Source organism: Solea solea, chromosome 3, assembly GCF_958295425.1.
Source record: "Solea solea chromosome 3, fSolSol10.1, whole genome shotgun sequence".
In the NCBI taxonomy this organism is placed as follows: Eukaryota; Metazoa; Chordata; class Actinopteri; order Pleuronectiformes; family Soleidae; genus Solea; species Solea solea.
The window spans coordinates 36,274,616-36,292,957 of record NC_081136.1 but is presented as its reverse complement, the minus strand read 5'-3'; the positions used below and the strand labels follow the sequence as shown (position 1 = coordinate 36,292,957).

The 18,342-nt window shown below is 40.0% G+C and overlaps 2 protein-coding genes across 3 annotated transcripts; one reads left to right on the top strand and one right to left on the bottom strand.

Moving 5' to 3' along the window:
- Positions 1-1,017: 1,017 nt before the first annotated feature.
- On the top strand, positions 1,018-11,778 carry LOC131457192 (CD9 antigen-like). Of its 2 annotated transcripts, none has more exons than XM_058626055.1 (8): positions 1,018-1,142; positions 7,406-7,508; positions 8,783-8,880; positions 9,139-9,213; positions 9,298-9,399; positions 10,101-10,178; positions 10,268-10,351; positions 11,342-11,778. In XM_058626055.1, exons 1-8 carry the CDS (start codon positions 1,074-1,076, stop codon positions 11,405-11,407), a joined length of 675 nt encoding a protein of 224 aa, XP_058482038.1. In that variant the 5' UTR covers positions 1,018-1,073; the 3' UTR covers positions 11,408-11,778. The 2 variants fall into 2 exon arrangements, with proteins under 2 accessions (XP_058482038.1, XP_058482039.1); XM_058626056.1 differs by lacking the exon at positions 1,018-1,142 and adding an exon at positions 2,996-3,142.
- A 467-nt stretch (positions 11,779-12,245) lies between these two features.
- cwf19l1 (CWF19 like cell cycle control factor 1) lies at positions 12,246-17,848 on the bottom strand. Its single transcript, XM_058626054.1, has 14 exons — positions 17,710-17,848; positions 16,887-16,971; positions 16,553-16,637; positions 16,084-16,185; positions 15,787-16,001; positions 15,596-15,711; positions 15,419-15,503; positions 14,673-14,825; positions 14,437-14,575; positions 13,954-14,033; positions 13,659-13,868; positions 13,456-13,575; positions 13,268-13,365; positions 12,246-12,901 (listed from the first exon to the last, which is right to left on the bottom strand). The coding sequence occupies exons 1-14, from the start codon at positions 17,730-17,732 to the stop codon at positions 12,757-12,759; spliced, it is 1,656 nt and encodes a 551-aa protein (XP_058482037.1). The 5' UTR covers positions 17,733-17,848; the 3' UTR covers positions 12,246-12,756.
- Positions 17,849-18,342: the final 494 nt, after the last annotated feature.

Sequence of the window (18,342 nt, the reverse complement as noted above, 5' to 3'; positions counted from 1 at the left end):
TCTTTGTTCTGCAGCAGCAGCAGCAGCAGAAGAAGAAAAGACATCACACACACACACACACACACACACACACAGTCTGCTGATGAGCTTCACAGTTCAGTTAAAACAGTCTCAACCGGATTTCTTTTGAATAAAACGCGTTGTTTTGGCTCCAGTTTTTCACACCTTTCAGATAAAATCATTTCATGTTTTAATGTTGAAACACGTCTATAAAAAAGTAAATAAAGAAATAATGAACCAGCTGCAGTTTTATGATTTTTGAAAAATGAACATTTGTAAACTTCTGTCATGTTTTTGATTTAAAGTGCCATAAAATGAAAATGTGACTAAATTACAGACCGTAGCTTTAGTTGTAAATCCCTTTTTAGGTGACACAGAACTCACAGACGTCGTTTATGTTGAAGCATAAAGTTCTGCATAAAGACAAAGTCAAAAACCAGAGCAAAGTATTCACAAAAACACATGAAAAATCATAAATAAAGTCTATGTGGATTAGAACATACGTATGGACGCCTGTTTAGGTTGCTTTAAAGGTAAGAGATATATGTAATAATGCTGAATTATGAGAGATTAAGTCTGAACTATGACGTAATATCTCATAATAATGACTTAGTATCTCACAATTATGACCTAATATATCATAATAATGTCCCTGTATCTTATAAAAATGACTTGAGTATGCATTATTTTATTCCAAAGTGGTGGAAATGTGCTTCCATAAAAAGAATTTGAAGAAAAACAAAAGATATCTTCATAAATCAGTTAGGAACCTCTTCAAAACCATTAGTTTGATTATTATAACTATATATATGTATAAAAAATAAAAGTGACAAAAAGAGACAAAAAAACCTCTGTATTTTTCTGGTTTTTTTTGTTTTCTGTGGGTGTTTATTTTCCTCTGTCTCCAGCAGTGACGGAAGAGACCGAGCAGAGCCGAACACACCCGAAGTGCCGAACACACCCGAAGCGTCGGCGGCAGGTCCCGCAGCGAAGTGAACTGACGACGAGAAGAAACCGCACACACACACACACGTTAATAAATACATACGTTTTCAGACGTTTTCAGACGCAACATGGCGGTGCTGAGCAGCTGGGAAATGTGCGTTAAATACGCCCTCTTCATCTTTAACTTCATATTCTGGGTGAGTGTCAATTAAACATTATTATTATTAATTTTTTATTTTTATCTCATTTTTGCAGTTTAAAAAAAAAATGTCATACAACGAATTGAAGAGCATTTTTATTTTAATGTTATAAAGTCTTGTTTAATGTTGTGTTTACGCTCTTTCTTGCGACAGTTGAAGAAACGTTAAATTAAAGGATTTCTGGGTGGGGTTTGGAGTTGGGCGTTAATCAAGACGTGTGCTTGTGTGTGTGAGATGATGATTCTGTGGAGGAAGATGTTTTAAATCTGTTTTGTAAAACGTTTCTGAAGCAGTTTTATAACAAACTGATACAAGTTATAAAAGCACGTGATGCACAACATCTGCAGCAAAATCTAGTCTTTAAGTGACTGTTAACAAGTAAATTCTAGTTCTGTCTTTGGATTAAATAGCAAACCAGTTTAGATCTTTAGAATTTAGATGTACCAAAAACTACCTCAAAACTGTGCAAAGGTAGAATTTATGCAAAATGACTTTAAAATGATCAAAGTATGATGTAAAATGGCCGGAAAGTGATGCCAAATAAACTGAAAGTAGCGGAAAATGTTCGCAAAGTGATGTAAAGTGATCATAAAAGGCTGCAACCCCCGAAAAAGTGACTCAAAATTATGCAAAATTGAGTAAAACTGATGCAAAATTATCTGAAATCTACTCAGACAGATAAATGTATGCAAAACGACGTCAAAACAATATGGAAATTGATGCAAAATGACAAAAGTGACACAAAATGACTAGAAAGTAGTACTAAGTGATGCAAAATGACCTCTAAACAGTTTTAAAATAATGAATAATTGATGTAAAATCACCCAAAACGATCTCAGATCTATTGAGACAGATGAAAGTGATGCAGAATAAACAGAAAGCAGAGCAAAAGTGTTCAGAAAGTGATGTGAAATGATCAAAAACACCTGAAGTTTCTTTAACGCTGCATCGTCATCACAGTCCTTTTATCAGTCGCCACAGCAGCAACAATATAGAAAAACATTAACAATAAGTTAAGTTATATACAGATTTTTACAGTATAAACAGATTGAACATGAGATGTTGTAATAATGTGTATTTGTAAAATGTGTTTTATTCATCAAATTTTAAAAGCACAATCGTAAAACAATAAAACGATAAATAGAATGATAATAAAAAGGACTTTGATAATGCACTTTAAAGGCAACAGTGCTTTGATACCAATTATCAGAGGAGCCGGAGCAAGGAGCTAACGGAGACGTTGAAGGATTAAAGGAAGTGCTGCAGCCGCGAAGAAGGCAGTGAAGATCGCACAAGGAATACAGAGCTCTTCTGGGCCAAGAGCTAAACCGTTAAGCACAGGCGCTTCTCTTTGGAGAAGTTAATAGAAGCCATCACAAAGAGCTTGTCTTATGCACCAGGTAGCCCACCCCCAAAGCTTTGTTGTCTTCCTCCCTTACCTGGTTGGGCAACACCAGAGTCATTTGGTCAGGCTTTGCCTCGTCCCTCCTCCCTCTTTGACCAGACCGGAACCCACGGCTTGAGGTAGAAGCCCCCTGCTTTCAGGATCTTCTCCAGTCGACTGGCTTCTCATTGTAGCTGGGTCTCTCAGAATGCAGAAAAGGGCATTAATAAAGTATAACATTTAGATCCCTGTGGTTTTACTTCTTTGTTCTTCAAGAGTTCAAAGCTCTCGGACGCTTAATTTGGTAAATACTTAACTTAACTTAACTTAACTTAACTTAACAGTTGGATAATTAGTCACACAGCTGCTGCGTGTTAATCACTCTCACCTGTCCTCGTTCCTGTAAATCAGTCTCCTCCCACTCGCCCCCCCCAGTATACCCAGGTGAGCTACACACACACACACAGGTGTGGTTCACTCTCTCTCATTTTAAACACAGAGGAACAAAAGAGCAGCAACGTTTTATTTCTTTAAAGAATAAATCACAGAAGTCACGATGGGAGGAATGCAGTGCGTCAAATACCTGGTGTTTGTGTTCAACTTTCTCTTCTGGGTATGTAACACACACACACACACACAGACACACACAGACACACACAGACACACACACAGCTGCTGCTGCTTCTGTCTGAGCGAACATTTAAACCTTTAACTCGACAAACTGTGGCTTTAATGGACTAAAAATGACAAAGTGTGAATTAAAGCAGGCGTTTCCTTCCAAACAGAAGCTGCTCAAATACAAAATGAATGAACTATTTCGACGTTTAGATCAGAGTGAAGTCACCTGCTGTTGTTTCTTCGTTAGAACAGTGACCTGATGATGGTGTTTAAAAAAAAGCACATGTAAGTAATAAATAGTACATTTGTGTCACTTTTACAAAGCGGAAAAGGTTTAAAAAGAGATATTTTGGGCATAAAAATGCTGCAAAAACTCAATTAAATCAGGAAAAATGAGAATTCTGCCGTTTTTATCAACATAGAAAAACAAATCTGACAGTATCTGCTTCCTGTTTATTTCATATGATCACAGTGCAAACGGTGAATCTGTGACTGTTCTCTAACCTTTTCTGTCAATGATTATTAATCCCACATTTATTAGTGCAGGAGAATTAGAAACTACTTTTTACTTAACGGGACAGTTCAGGTTCCTAAAACAGGCTAAAATCAACACGTTCACGTCTTCATCTCACTGTTTTCCAACAGGAAACTGAAGTTTGTAAAGCACTCACTCTCCCACACCAAACCCCACAGAGAAAATCAGTGATTGTAACATCACAGCACACAGGAGTTGTTGATCCACTGCTGCCTCCATCACTGAGTTCACATGTCTGATTTTGTCACTTCGGCTTTTATAATCCTACATTTGGATTAACTTTAGTGACACAAAGTGACCACACGAGGCAGCAGTAGAGCAGCAGCTCCTGTGTGCCTATGAGCTTAAATTGCAGATTTTCTCTATGGGCTTTGGTGTGTGAGAGTGAGTGGTTTACAAACTTGAGTTTCCTGTTAGAAAAGTCTGTCTCACAGTGAGATAAAGACGTGATCATGTGACGTAGATGAAAGCTGTGGCTCTCAGTGCAGCCGTACCTCATCCAGTCACTTGAACTCACCCTGTCATTACCACCGTCACCTGTTTGCAGCTCAGCTGTTCTCTCTAATTACTGTTTTCCATCGTGTGGTTCTGCGGCTTTTCCTGCGTAACGACAACAATGCGACCATGACAACAAGCCCCGCCTCTAAAAAAAGCACAAACCTCTTTCTAATGAGGAAGTTTTCAGTTTAACCCACAAACCAAACTGTGGATTGCATTTACAACGGAGCAGATAATGGTGGTGAATGAGTGAATGAATGAGTGAGAGGCTGCTGTGGTTAATGAAAGCTAATGTGAACTCGAGGGGTAAGTGATGTTTGCTGCCTCCACTCTCCAGAGAGCGTTTAAGAGAACATTAACCCTCATCGCTGTTCACAACAAACGACGAAACGGCATTAAGTGCAGTAACTTAAGTTTCACTAAAGAATAAATATAAATATTCACATTAAAGAAGCTGAAAAATGACAGAAAGTAGAAAATATTCACATTTAAGAAGCTGAAAAATGACAGAAAGTAGAAAATATTCACATTTACGAAGCTGAAAAATGACAGAAAATAGAAAATATTCACATTTAAGAAGCTGAAAAATGACAGAAAGTAGAAAATATTCACATTTAAGAAGCTGAAAAATGACAGAAAGTAGAAAATATTCACATTTAAGAAGCTGAAAAATGACAGAAAGTAGAAAATATTCACATTTAAGAAGCTGAAAATGACAGAAAGTAGAAAATATTCACATTAAAGAAGCTGAAAAATGACAGAAAGTAGAAAATATTCACATTTAAGAAGCTGAAAAATGACAGAAAGTAGAAAATATTCACATTTTAGAAGCTGAAAAATGACAGAAAGTAGAAAATATTCACATTTAAGAAGCTGAAAAATGACAAAGTAGAAAATATTCACATTAAGAAGCTGAAAAATGAAAGAAAGAAAATATTCACATTTAAGAAGCTGGAAAAATGACAAAGTAGAAAATATTCACATTCAAGAAGCTGAAAATGACAAAGTAGAAAATATTCACATTTAAGAAGCTGAAAAATGACAGAAAGTAGAAAATATTCACATTTAAGAAGCTGAAAAATGAAAGAAAGTAGAAAATATTCACATTTAAGAAGCTGAAAAATGACAAAGTAGAAAATATTCACATTAAGAAGCTGAAAAATGAAAGAAAGAAAATATTCACATTTAAGAAGCTGAAAAATGACAGAAAGTAGAAAATATTCACATTTAAGAAGCTGAAAAATGACAGAAAGTAGAAAATATTCACATTTAAGAAGTTGAAAAATGAAAGAAAGTAGAAAATATTCACATTTAAGAAGCTGAAAAATGACAGAAAGTAGAAAATATTCACATTTAAGAAGCTGAAAAATGACAGAAAGTAGAAAATATTCACATTTAAGAAGCTGAAAAATGACAGAAAGTAGAAAATATTCACATTTAAGAAGCTGAAAAATGACAGAAAGTAGAAAATATTCACATTTAAGAAGCTGAAAAATGACAGAAAGTAGAAAATATTCACATTTAAGAAGCTGAAAAATGACAGAAAATAGAAAATATTCACATTTAAGAAGCTGAAAAATGACAGAAAGTAGAAAATATTCACATTTAAGAAGCTGAAAAATGACAGAAAGTAGAAAATATTCACATTTAAGAAGCTGAAAAATGACAGAAAGTAGAAAATATTCACATTTAAGAAGCTGAAAATGACAGAAAGTAGAAAATATTCACATTAAAGAAGCTGAAAAATGACAGAAAGTAGAAAATATTCACATTTAAGAAGCTGAAAAATGACAGAAAGTAGAAAATATTCACATTTAAGAAGCTGAAAAATGACAGAAAGTAGAAAATATTCACATTTAAGAAGCTGAAAAATGACAAAGTAGAAAATATTCACATTAAGAAGCTGAAAAATGAAAGAAAGAAAATATTCACATTTAAGAAGCTGGAAAAATGACAAAGTAGAAAATATTCACATTCAAGAAGCTGAAAATGACAAAGTAGAAAATATTCACATTTAAGAAGCTGAAAAATGACAGAAAGTAGAAAATATTCACATTTAAGAAGCTGAAAAATGAAAGAAAGTAGAAAATATTCACATTTAAGAAGCTGAAAAATGACAAAGTAGAAAATATTCACATTAAGAAGCTGAAAAATGAAAGAAAGAAAATATTCACATTTAAGAAGCTGAAAAATGACAAAGTAGAAAATATTCACATTTAAGAAGCTGAAAAATGACAGAAAGTAGAAAATATTCACATTTAAGAAGCTGAAAAATGACAGAAAGTAGAAAATATTCACATTTAAGAAGTTGAAAAATGAAAGAAAGTAGGAAATATTCACATTTAAGAAGCTGAAAAATGACAGAAAGTAGAAAATATTCACATTTAAGAAGCTGAAAAATGACAGAAAGTAGAAAATATTCACATTTAAGAAGCTGAAAAATGACAGAAAGTAGAAAATATTCACATTTAAGAAGCTGAAAAATGACAGAAAGTAGAAAATATTCACATTTAAGAAGCTGAAAAATGACAGAAAGTAGAAAATATTCACATTTAATAAGCTGAAAAATGACAAAGTAGAAAATATTCACATTTAAGAAGCTGAAAAATGACAGAAAGTAGAAAATATTCACATTTAAGAAGCTGAAAAATGAAAGAAAGTAGAAAATATTCACATTTTAAGAAGCTGGAAAAATGAGAGAAAGTAGAAAATATTCACATTTAAGAAGCTGAAAAATGACAGAAAGTAGAAAATATTCACATTTAAGAAGCTGAAAAATGACAGAAAGTAGAAAATATTCACATTTAAGAAGCTGAAAAATGACAGAAAGTAGAAAATATTCACATTTAATAAGCTCAAAAATGACAAAGTAGAAAATATTCACATTTAAGAAGCTGAAAAATGACAGAAAGTAGAAAATATTCACATTTAAGAAGCTGAAAAATGAAAGAAAGTAGAAAATATTCACATTTTAAGAAGCTGGAAAAATGAGAGAAAGTAGAAAATATTCACATTTAAGAAGCTGGAAAAATGAGAGAAAGTAGAAAATATTCACATTTAAGAAGCTGAAAAATTAAAGAAAGTAGAAAATATTCACATTTAAGAAGCTGAAAAATGACAGAAAGTAGATAATATTCACATTTAACAACCTGAAAAATTACAGAAAGTAGAAAATATTCACATTTAAGAAGCTGAAAAATGACAAAGTCTGTGTGTGTGTTGTAGTTGGCAGGGACCGGAGTTCTGGCTGTTGGACTCTGGCTGAGGTTTGACACCAGGACAGCAGGACTGTTTGAAGGCGAGGACGCGCCCACCGTCTTCTTCACAGGTGAACACCTCACATGTCCATGGTCCTCAGGGCTTCTTCCATACAGCATGGCGTCCATTTTGTAAATCATTGTCCAGCCGGGACATTTTTATTCGTGATCATTAGAGGCGGGGTAATTGATGGAGGGAAATATTGCGATATTTTGCATGCCGATGTCACTTTTGAGACACAAAGTATTGATTATCATTTTTATGATATCTGACTTAAAGTATTGTGACTGAAAAAACGTGATACTATCATCATTGAAATATCGTCATATGATCGTGATAATATCGTATTGTGACTTAAATATCGTCATAATGTATCATGATATCGTATTGCGTCTTAAATATCTGACCCGCTAACGTTAGCTAGCCTGGCATACGTTTGTGTCAACTTCTTAACTCGGAGGTCACTCCCAGTTCCGACTTCCCAGTTCCAGTTTAAATGGAACGCTGCGCGCTGCATTGATGATCTCGGAGTCGCTGGATCTCTGCGATCCATCTCTTTCACGTTTATTGATTCCTGATCATGTGTTTCCTGTTCGTCCACCGTCACTGCAGCTGCACACAGGAAGTGAGCGTTTCCCTCCGTCTTCATCATTAGCGTTTTTTTTTTAAAGTGTTAAGTGCTCGTCCTGAACATGAATTCTTTAAGAAGCTTTTGTGGGAGGTCAAAGGTCAACAGCGGCTCCATTAACGCCGCTGTTGCTCATGCGCCGCCTAGTGGCCGTGATTATTACAGCGCTTTTAAATGTGACCTTTTTTGGAAGCAGAGCTGCTGTGGAGAGGAGCGGACAGTGGGCGGGGCTTACAGGGATCAGCTGAGGCCACACACACACACACAGATGTCTTTCTTCTGCGGTGGACAGCGGCGTCTTTGTCCCGCGCTCGCTGCAGTGGGCGACACAGAAACTGTGAAATGACAAACACGCAAATGACCGCTCTGGAGGAGTCTCTGTGTGTGTGTGTGTGTGTGTGTGTGCACGCGGTCAGTGGACTCGTGACATCAGCGCTGCGGTCATTGTCGTTGATATTTAAATGTGTGACTCATTGTCATGAAGGAGCGACAGAAACGGCCGAGTCATTGTTTTCTAACTTCATAAAGTTTTGCTTCCAGTTTCCTCGAATCATAAATCTGAAAGAGTAATATTTAAATGATGAAATCTTGAAATATGTCGTTTGTTGTTGAATTATTCTGTTTTTTTCTTTTTAATTTTTCATGAGTCATGTGACAAAGTTTGCTAATTTAACCGTTAGACGTTAAAACACCTGTGTGTGTGTGTGTGTGTGTAGGTGTGTACTTACTGATCTTTGCCGGCGCTCTGATGATGGTCGTGGGATTCCTCGGATGCTGCGGCGCCATCAAAGAGTCGCCGTGCATGCTGGGACTGGTGAGTGTCAGAGGAAATGAAAATAAGTCTCCAGTTTTAACCTGAAGTGTTTTTTTTTTCTAAAATGAATCAAAGATATTTTTATGTGTTTGTTTAATTCTTAGTTCTTTTCAGCTCTTTCACTCATGAAACCTGACAAACGCAGTGAAGGGCTTTTATTTTCTCGCAGGAAGTCACTTTGACGTCGACTCTTTGTCGTTTCTATCTATTGTTTTCAATCCCAGCACAAACATCTGTTTTTTTGTCCTCTTTTCTCAGTTCTTCCTCTTCCTGCTCCTCATCTTCGCTGCAGAGGTGGCTGCTGGGACGTGGGGTCTTTCCAACAAAGAGAGGGTACACACACACACACACACACACACAAGCACAGGCATGTAACATGTAACACGGAGTAAACATGATGATGTTGTTGTGTTGCAGGTGGTGGAGGACGTGACAGAGTTCTACAAACAAACTTATTCTAACTACAGACAAACCAAACAGGAAGCTCTGAAGGAGACGCTGCGTCTCATCCACTTTGGGGTGAAAACACACACACACACACACACACACTTCTCTTTTGTCTCTGAGGTTAAAACCAGACCAGACCAGAACCATGTTTGACCCAGGAGTTTTTTCATGTGAAAAACCAGATTTTTTTTTTGTGTACATTTTAATGTTATTGTCGTATTCTGCTGCTGTGATTGTGTTTCCTAAATTCTTTCTGAACAAACATTATTTAACGCGACATTAGTGGAAAAAATACTCTTGTCGACTTTTGAAAAACAAGTTTTCATGTTTTTCTGATTTAGTCCAAACTCAGATTACGTGAGATTTAATCTGACTCAGTTCTCTCCCTCTTCTGTGATCGTCTCTTTACTCTGAGACGTTATCTGTGATATCTGGAAAATTCTGAAACGTGCGATCTGTCCAGCGTGTGGCTCCGCCCTTCGCCCTGTCAGCTGCGGTTAACGCCGCGCCCCCGCGTGACCCTCCTGTGGAGGATCGAGCAGTAGACGAGTACGGTAGAAGCTCGTGACTTCAGAGGAACGAGCGTCCAATCACAGACGAGAGCGCCGCGATTCTTGAGAGCGCCGCGATTCTTAAGCGCGTGAAAAACTGTCGGAGATGGAACGTGAAAGTTATCTTTGGACAAAAGGAGCAGAAAAACTCATGAAATCGTGTAAATAAACATGACTTCCTGTTTGTTTGTTTGTTTGTTTGTTTGTTTGTTTGTTTATCAGCTGAACTGCTGCGGCCCGACAGGAACTGTGATCGACGCCGCCAAAGACACCTGCCCCGACACTGCCATCGTCACCACGGTAACCTCACATGAAAGCAGAGTTTGTGTTGTAGGTTTTTTTTAGAAACTAAAAATCATCTCCTCTTCCTCCTCCTCCTCCTCGGTCAGAGTTGTCCGGCAGCCATCGACGAGGTTTTCAACAACAGGCTGCACATCGTCGGTGGAGTCGGCATCGGCATCGGCGTCATCATGGTGAGTCTGTGTGAACCAAACGGTTAAAAAGTGATTTTTAGTTAAGTCACAAAAGACTCGACTCTAAAATCTACGTCAGTTTAAGTCTGCGACGTCTTTAAGAACGCGTTCATGTCTTTATCTCACTGTGAGACACACTTTTCCAACAGGAAACTGAAGTTTGTAAACCACTCACTCTCCCACACCAAAGCCCATAGAGAAAATCAGTGATTTTAACATCACACACAGGAGTTGTTGATCCACTGCTGCCTCCATCACTGAGTTCAAATGTCTGATTTTTGTGAATTCGGCTTTTAAAATCCTGCATTTAGATTAACTTCAGTGACACAAAGTGACCACACGAGGCAGCAGAGGACCAGCAGCTCCTGTGTCCCTGTGAGCTTAAATCACTGATTTTCTCTATGGGGTTTGGTGTGGGAGAATAAACCGATTAAATTGAGTAGAAATGTAGGTTTAACTTAATCTAGGACCTGTAACAAGAACATTTTAGGAGGAACAAGGTGGGTAAAATGAAAATATACTTTCATACTAAACAGAATTGTCACGTTGTGCATTTTTCTCACTCTCCCACACCAGAGTCCATAGAGAAAATCAGTGATTTTAGCTCACGGGGACACAGGAGCTGCTGGTCTTCTGCTGCCCTCATGTGGTCACTTTGTGTCACTGAGGTCAATCTGAACAAAGGATTTTAAAAGCCCAATTGACAAAATCAGACATTTGAACTTAGTGATGGAGGCAGCAGTGGATCAACAACGTGTGTGTGCTGTGATGTTAAAATCACTGATTTTCTCTATGGACTCTGGTGTGGGAGAGTGAGTGATTCACAAACTTCAGTTTCCTGTCTCACAGTGAGATAAATACGTGCACGTGTCCTTAAAGACATCGTAGATTTTATGATGTCAGTCTTATTAAACGGCTAAAATCTTTCTTTTCTTTGAAATGAAAGCATAATTGTGTTAACTGACACATTTCTGTGTTGTGTTTGTGCAGATCTTCGGGATGATTTTCAGCATGATGCTCTGCTGCGCCATCAAACGCTCACGTGACTTTGTGTAAACAAAACAAAACACTTGTGTCCACAGTTTCACGGTTAATGTTAATATTTCATGTTTGGATCCACACTGAATGACCTCGTCCTCCTGTGACAGCGTGGAGACTTTGTACCAAAGTAACTGAACAAACTGGTGTTTTAATTAGACTCTGCTGCCCCCTGCAGGAGACTGAAGTGCACTGATTTTCCCCTCTTGAATAATCCTAATCATCATGTGTTGTGTTTCTGTTCCTTTCTCGCAGCTAACTGAATTTTAATGTTTTATTTTGAAAGGTCATACGTTTAGAAGCTTTATACTTATTTAATTAAAAGCAGAGTTGTGTTTTTATTAAAAATGAATCTGTAAGATGCCAAATAAATGACTAATGTGTTTAAACGGAGTCTGAAGACGTTTTGTTTTTCCTAAATCGAGTTGTCGTCACAACAGGAAACGGCGTTCTATTCGTTTATCGCCTTTAAAAATGACCACAAAGCCACGGAATAATAACGTAGACGCGTTTAGGTTCTCAGGTGTCATGATGAGTCGGCGTTACAGAGCACTTCCTGTTTGGTGGCTGTCTGGTTGAAATTGGCCACACCCTTTTGAATCCACAAAAGCTTTGATTAAATTCTAAACACGCTCGGACGAGTTTGTTCATTTACGTGGAAGTCGCCACGATGGACGCCAAATTCAAAATTCCTGTTGAGTTGGGGTCATGGTCCCCATGGACTTTTTTGTTCGTCCTAAACTTTGGCAAATTTCCACCAAGTCTGGAGAAATTCGGCGCTACTTATTTTTAGCTCGCTCCATCCACGTTTGAACTAAAAACACTGAGCAATGAAAGAGTGAAAATGATCCAACACTGGAAACAAAATAAGAGTTTAATAATCGTAGTTCATTTACAAAACACAAACATTTTTTAAAAACAAGCGCACGTGTTCATAGAAAAGTTTGTTTGGGTCAAAAATCCAGAGCAGAGCTTTTATTGTGAAGGAATTTACAAAAAAGGGGGGAAAAAAAATTCATCTTCCTGCTCGCAGTAAACAAACTTTTCTATTTACTTTGAATTTCAGTTCGACTTTAGCGATAAACGAGACTTAAAAACAAACTCACTTCAAATTAAACGATTTCTAATTGTACATAAAATAACTGATGTGTTTGGACAAATTGACGATTTAAAACCACCACCACCGGGGGCAGCGCTAACTCAAACGGTTTCCTCGTAAAAACGGAAAATCCGGCCTACGAGTAAAACTGGAACCCAATCATCAGTGTGTGTGTGTGTGCGTGTGTGGACGATCTGACCCTCAAACACACGTGTGACTTTCCAGGTTAAAGTTCTGGGCGTCCGCGATCCATCGATCGTTCACGTGTTTATTCGTCTATGGCGAAGTCGAACGGCTGAAACTGGTCCCGGATCAGTTTGCAGTTCTCCTCCTCCTCCTCGCGGCTCTGTTTGCACTCCTTCCAGTCGGCCCGGGTCGGGATGTTCAGCACGGCCTCGCTCGCCAGAACCTCCCTGTGACGTGAAACAGATTCAAATACGACAGGAAAATTAGCATTTTAATGTTCGTGAAAATAAAAACGTACAGTTCCCACAATATCTTTTGAACTGGGATTGCAAGAAACCACTATAAACACTAGAGGTCGCTATTGTTAGCCGAATGAGCCGTTAGCACCTATTATTCGCAGTGGACCTGCTCGTGAACCGTTAGCCGTCACCGGATCAGCGTGACGCAGAGGAAAAGATAAAAACGTCACAATTCTCAGGCAGGTTCAGTTTTTAATGACAGGTGAGTTAGTTCGCGATTATAGATACATTGTTTGTGTGTCGTTGGTTTTTCTTAGATTTACCCATAATCCAACAGTGACTGTTGGTGTTTACCTTCCAAACTGCAGAGGAAACTGTTTCCTGATGCGATAGAAGAGTTTTTCCCCAGAGTCCAACTCCACGTAGAAGTACGGTGTCCCTGGAGGAGCAATCTGAACACACACACACACACACACGGATCAGTATATATGTGTGTGTGCGTGTGTGAGAGAGTGTGTGTGTGTGTGTGTGTGTGTGTGCACCTGTTTGAGGTCAGTGTGTTCTGGGATCTCCATCAGCTCCATCTGCTGCTCCTCAGCCTGGACCATGAACGCCTCCTTGATGTCGTCTGTGGTGCAGCGGCTCAGTGGCACCGGGACGACCTTTGACCCGGGAACAATGTCACAAGGTCAAAGGTGGTTTTCAGAATTTACGTGTGTGTGTGTGTGTGTGTGTGTGTGTTCACCTGTAGCTGCAGGTGCTGGCTGCGGTAGTTCCTCTCAAACACCACACAGCGCTCTCCTCTGCTCTTGTAGAAGCTCCTCACCGCACACTTGAACTTCTCCATCTCCTCGACGACCTCTGAACTCAGCTCCACCACAGACTGGTGGTGACCGATGGGCAGCACGAGCAGGTGATGCGACGTCAGTCCACCTTTGGCCAGAGCCAGGTACCACTGTCACAGGACACGGCGATAACACGTGGATAACGCAGCTCTACAGCGCCACCTGTCAGGTGTGCATCAATGATGGTGAACTCACGTGTGACCCGATGCTGATGACCAGATGTTTCTCCACCTGAGGACTCGCCAAACAGAACCAGCACGGTCCAGAGGGCTGAGCTACACGCAATAACACAGAAGAAGAAGAAGAAGAAGAAGAAGAAATGTTACAAACGAACCATTTAAGAGCATTTTTTTAAATCACTGTAACAATGTTCATTTGCAATGTTGCTACCAGAAATGAACCTTAAGGGTTTATTTAAAGGGTTTACTATGAAATCACAGACTGACTTAAAGTCACGTCATGTTCAGAGAATACGAACGACACGTTTCCTCTTTGTTGTTGTTTTTCCCCTCAAAATGAAGCTGAATTGTCCGTTTGCACTTCCTGTTTGCGCCGTTTCCATGGTTACACGGGAAACTACCACTGGATCGCCGCGACAATTAAGAACACGTTGAAACGCAAAGTTTTTAAATGGGGTTCTGTGGCGTCTCTTTTTTTCCGACAGATCTTTGGACTCACGGTGGCGACGCGGCTGTTTGCCGTGCTGCTCTCGTCCCGGTCCGTCTCCGTCTGGATGTCGTCTCCTGCCGCGGCCTCTGGGGCCGCCGCCGCCGCCTCGATTATTACCCAGGTCGAAGAAGAACTGGCGGACTGGCTCCTGGACAGACGACAGGACGTTCAGAGGGTCAGAAAAAACAGACTTAAACTTCGATTGTTTGAAAACATTTTTAAAAAAGGAGAGAAATGGCGTGAACCTCGTCCTCGGTGGAGGTGAAGCTCGTCTTCGCGGCGTCCGTCTTGTCTTTGGCGGAGCGTCTGTAAGGGTTTTCTGTCACGTCCTGCGGCTGCTTCACCAGCTCTGAGGGATCCATGGACTTCATGGGGACGATGTTGAAGGCGTACAAGTACTACAAATGTACACATGTACACATACAGTATATATATGTTTCAGTAAATCTATGGCGAATTATCCTTCAGCAGGTCACGTGTCCACTGAGCCGGAGTATGAACACATAACTCTCACTCCGTCACCGTTAAAATGTGAGAAATGTAAAGCAGGTTTGGTGGCGTCAGAAAAAAACAACAGGAAATAAACAGGAAGTGACTTCCTGTTTTTATAAAAACGTGGTTTTAGCGAAAGTTAAATCTGAGCTAATCTGACCCATGTTACAACTTTAATCCCATCAAAAACATGAATTACGAGCGGTTTATTCAATAAAGGAGTTTGAAATGAATAGGTGAGACATAATGTGTTCATCTCACAGATGAAACACTGAATTTGTCACATTTCAAGACGTCTTTGTCTCGAGTAGTTACACATGTCAACCAGCAGGTGGTGCACAACACTGTTAAACAATATAGTGATTTGTTTTTGTGTTAATCTCTCACACACACACACACACACACACACACACACACACACACACACACACACACACACACACACACACACACACACACACACACACACACACACACACACACACACACACACACACACCTTCTTCTTGGCGGGGTTGTTGACGGTTGCCAGGGCGATGAAGCGGCTGACGTGCTGAGCGTTTTCCTGGAGAACGACGTGGTTCCTGAGGACGGGAACAGACGGAGCGGAACATCGTGAATCATCCGTCCAAACAAAACAAGATTCAGCTGCATGTTTCAGCGTGCGTGTTCTCGCCTGTACGGCAGCCTCTCGTAGTGAGCGCCCTCCAGTGCGGCAAAGTGGTATCGCGGCTTCAGCTTGTCGGCGAGGTTGGCGACGGAGCCGCTCCCGCACGACTTCGTGTTCACGTCCTGCGACAGAAACGTGGTCAAATTTCCCGCCGTGTGAAAAGCGTGAATTGCGTCGCCCGTGGACTCGTGCGTTACCGTGTTGTTGCCGTAGAGCCACGCCCCCCTGGGCCACTGTGACGTCAGCAGGACGTCCACCCCTCGGAACTTGGCGTTGTTGGTCAGCGACTCCACCAGAGCCGACAGGTGTTTGGCCGTGAAGCAGTGAGACGGCGCCGGCTCCTGCGAGGCCTCGCGGCCGCTGACGTACGCGATCTGCAGCCCCGACACGCCGGTGAACACGCCGCGGCGCCCTGAAACACACAGACAGTCGTCAACAACGCAAACTTTAACGTGCTGACGTGTGTATATGCGACGTTAGCGGCAGAGTTTCACCCAGATACGTGATGTTTTCAGCCAGCTCGCAGCCGTCGGCGCTGGGGAAGTTCTTCACCGTCTCCCGACTCGCTGCCCCCAGGATGTAGGTGTGGATGGGAACTGAGGACACACACACACACGTGTATAAAGAACGGAGAAGGGAAATGCCTGGAGCATCCAGGCGAGGGGGCGGGACTATACTGTGGAATTTCCCCGACGTTCCTTCAAAACTTGGAATATTCGACTCGGAGAAACCTCGCATTCTTTTAACGTTCATTTCAAAGCGGTCGTATTTATTTCACAGTAAAGAGCGGTTTCATTTTGTGCAAAACAAACGTTATTTGAAGCTTTCTTTCTGCCGTGTTTTTTCATAAACTCCTTTTAACATTAGCCAGGTTTTCTAGGATTGCGGGTAAATGTTTTACAGTCTAATCTGTGTACGACAGCGCCCTCCTGTGGCCTCGTCCACACGTTTATCAAGTCGTACCTTTCTTGGCTCCGCTCCTGTACTGCTGCCACTCGGCCTCGGCCTCCGGCGACGTCCCGAAAAACTCTCCGACGCACAACAGCAGCTGCGACAAAACAACACTATGTTATCACTGGAGTTTGACTCATTCATTCATTTAGAATCACTTTATTTTAATATAACGATAAATATCTTCATTTTGGATTCTCCTTTATTATCCGTTTTGTTTTTTAAAAAAAACAAGTAATTAAAAACACATGGGAATAAAAAATTTTGTGTGACAAATATAAAAAAAAAAGATTCATTTTCTTCCCCCGATTTAATCACACAATAACAATAATAATAATAATCTCACATCAAACTGTCCCGTCTTCTTCTGGATGGTCTGAACTCGATTGAAAAGAGCGTTTAACTTCCCTTCCACGTCTCCACACGCCAGGCTGAGGGGGGAGAAAACAAACACACGTTAGTGCTTTAAACTGTCAATACTGCACCACGAGACACGAACAACGCAAATGTCAATGTCGTCTAATCATTACAAATCTATTGTAATAATAATAATAATATTAATCCTTTAAAGACAGTTTACAGTAATGACGTGAAAACAGATGTAAAATCTGATTATTTCATATATTATGTGGTGTGAAATGTGATTGATCAGCTCAGTGTTTTCTCAGAAATATTATTTTCCACATTTATTAATCTGGTGATCATTTTCTCAAATGATCAGTTCATCAATTAATCAATCACTGCGGTTCTAGATGTATGCCGAATTTTTCAGCCAACATTATTCATACTTTTAAAGCTTCAGCAACACGTATATTTACGATTTAAACACGTGTAGATGGTAACTCGTCCTTAAATTAGAAAAACATTGAACGGGGTTTGGTGAGCGTCGTTGCTTTTTGTGTTGACGATACAGTTGGATCAGTTTTGCGCGCACACACACGCACACGCGCGCACACACACACACACACTTTGGCTTGCATGAGTGAATTAAAGCGCTGTTTCTGTCTAAAATGTTGACGAAAAGCTTCCCGACGTGTGTTTTAACGCTCACTGACGCGACCTGATGAAGAAAAACCTAAATAAAAACCGTCACAGGTTCAAAAACACCGACGCTGAACATGGTGTGACGTAATTAAAGCAGAGGTTGGTGATGATTGAATATAACTCACACTCTCACTGGTTGTTCGCCCATGATTCGGTCGAAATTCAAGTCGAATGTTTTGTTAAAAATGTGTCGTTTAGATTTGTGTGCAGTTCGAAAATTCCGTGCGTCACCGATTCTTGTCCGGCGGAAAAGACAAGCGGAACCAATGCTGGCTTAACAGATAACGCATCGTGTACTGATATAAAAAAAAACTTTTTTCCAAATCAAAAGAAAAATAAATTATATTTTTCCATGTTTTATATAAGTGTCTATTTTGTCTAAATGAAGTCAAGGCAAAGAAAATAACACGGCGATGTTGTTGCCCGGACCGATTTTGAGGGCTGAAACAGTGGTTGCCAGGTCTGAGGCTTACACGTAAACTGAGTATTTGATGTACATCACAACACTGGAGTTTAGCGATAAAAAACATAACAAACAAGGCGATCACAGATGGCAGACTTCACCCCATTCACGCAACACGCCTCTGGTGGCCTCTGCTGGTCATATTGGCAAGTGCAAGTACAAACAAACAGACAGACACACAGAACCACTAAAAACAGTATGTCCCTCACACTCCATGGGTTGAAGTGATAATTCACAAAATATTACAATGTGTACACTTTATTTGTGTGAAACCTTGCAAATGAGGGTACTGAAA

Excerpts from the sequence above, each read along its gene's own strand:
- cwf19l1 (XM_058626054.1), bottom strand. The coding sequence starts at position 17,732 with ATGGGCGAACAACCAGTGAGAGT. Across the intron at positions 14,576-14,672 it reads TCACCTCCACCGAGGACGAG|GAGCCAGTCCGCCAGTTCTT; the intron begins GTTCACGCCATT and ends TCGTCTGTCCAG. Across the intron at positions 14,034-14,436 it reads CAAACAGCCGCGTCGCCACC|CTCAGCCCTCTGGACCGTGC; the intron begins GTGAGTCCAAAG and ends TATTGCGTGTAG.
- LOC131457192 (XM_058626055.1), top strand. The coding sequence starts at position 1,074 with ATGGCGGTGCTGAGCAGCTGGGAAATGTGCGTTAAATACGCCCTCTTC. Across the intron at positions 9,214-9,297 it reads GTCTTTCCAACAAAGAGAGG|GTGGTGGAGGACGTGACAGA; the intron begins GTACACACACAC and ends GTTGTGTTGCAG. Across the intron at positions 9,400-10,100 it reads TGCGTCTCATCCACTTTGGG|CTGAACTGCTGCGGCCCGAC; the intron begins GTGAAAACACAC and ends TTTGTTTATCAG.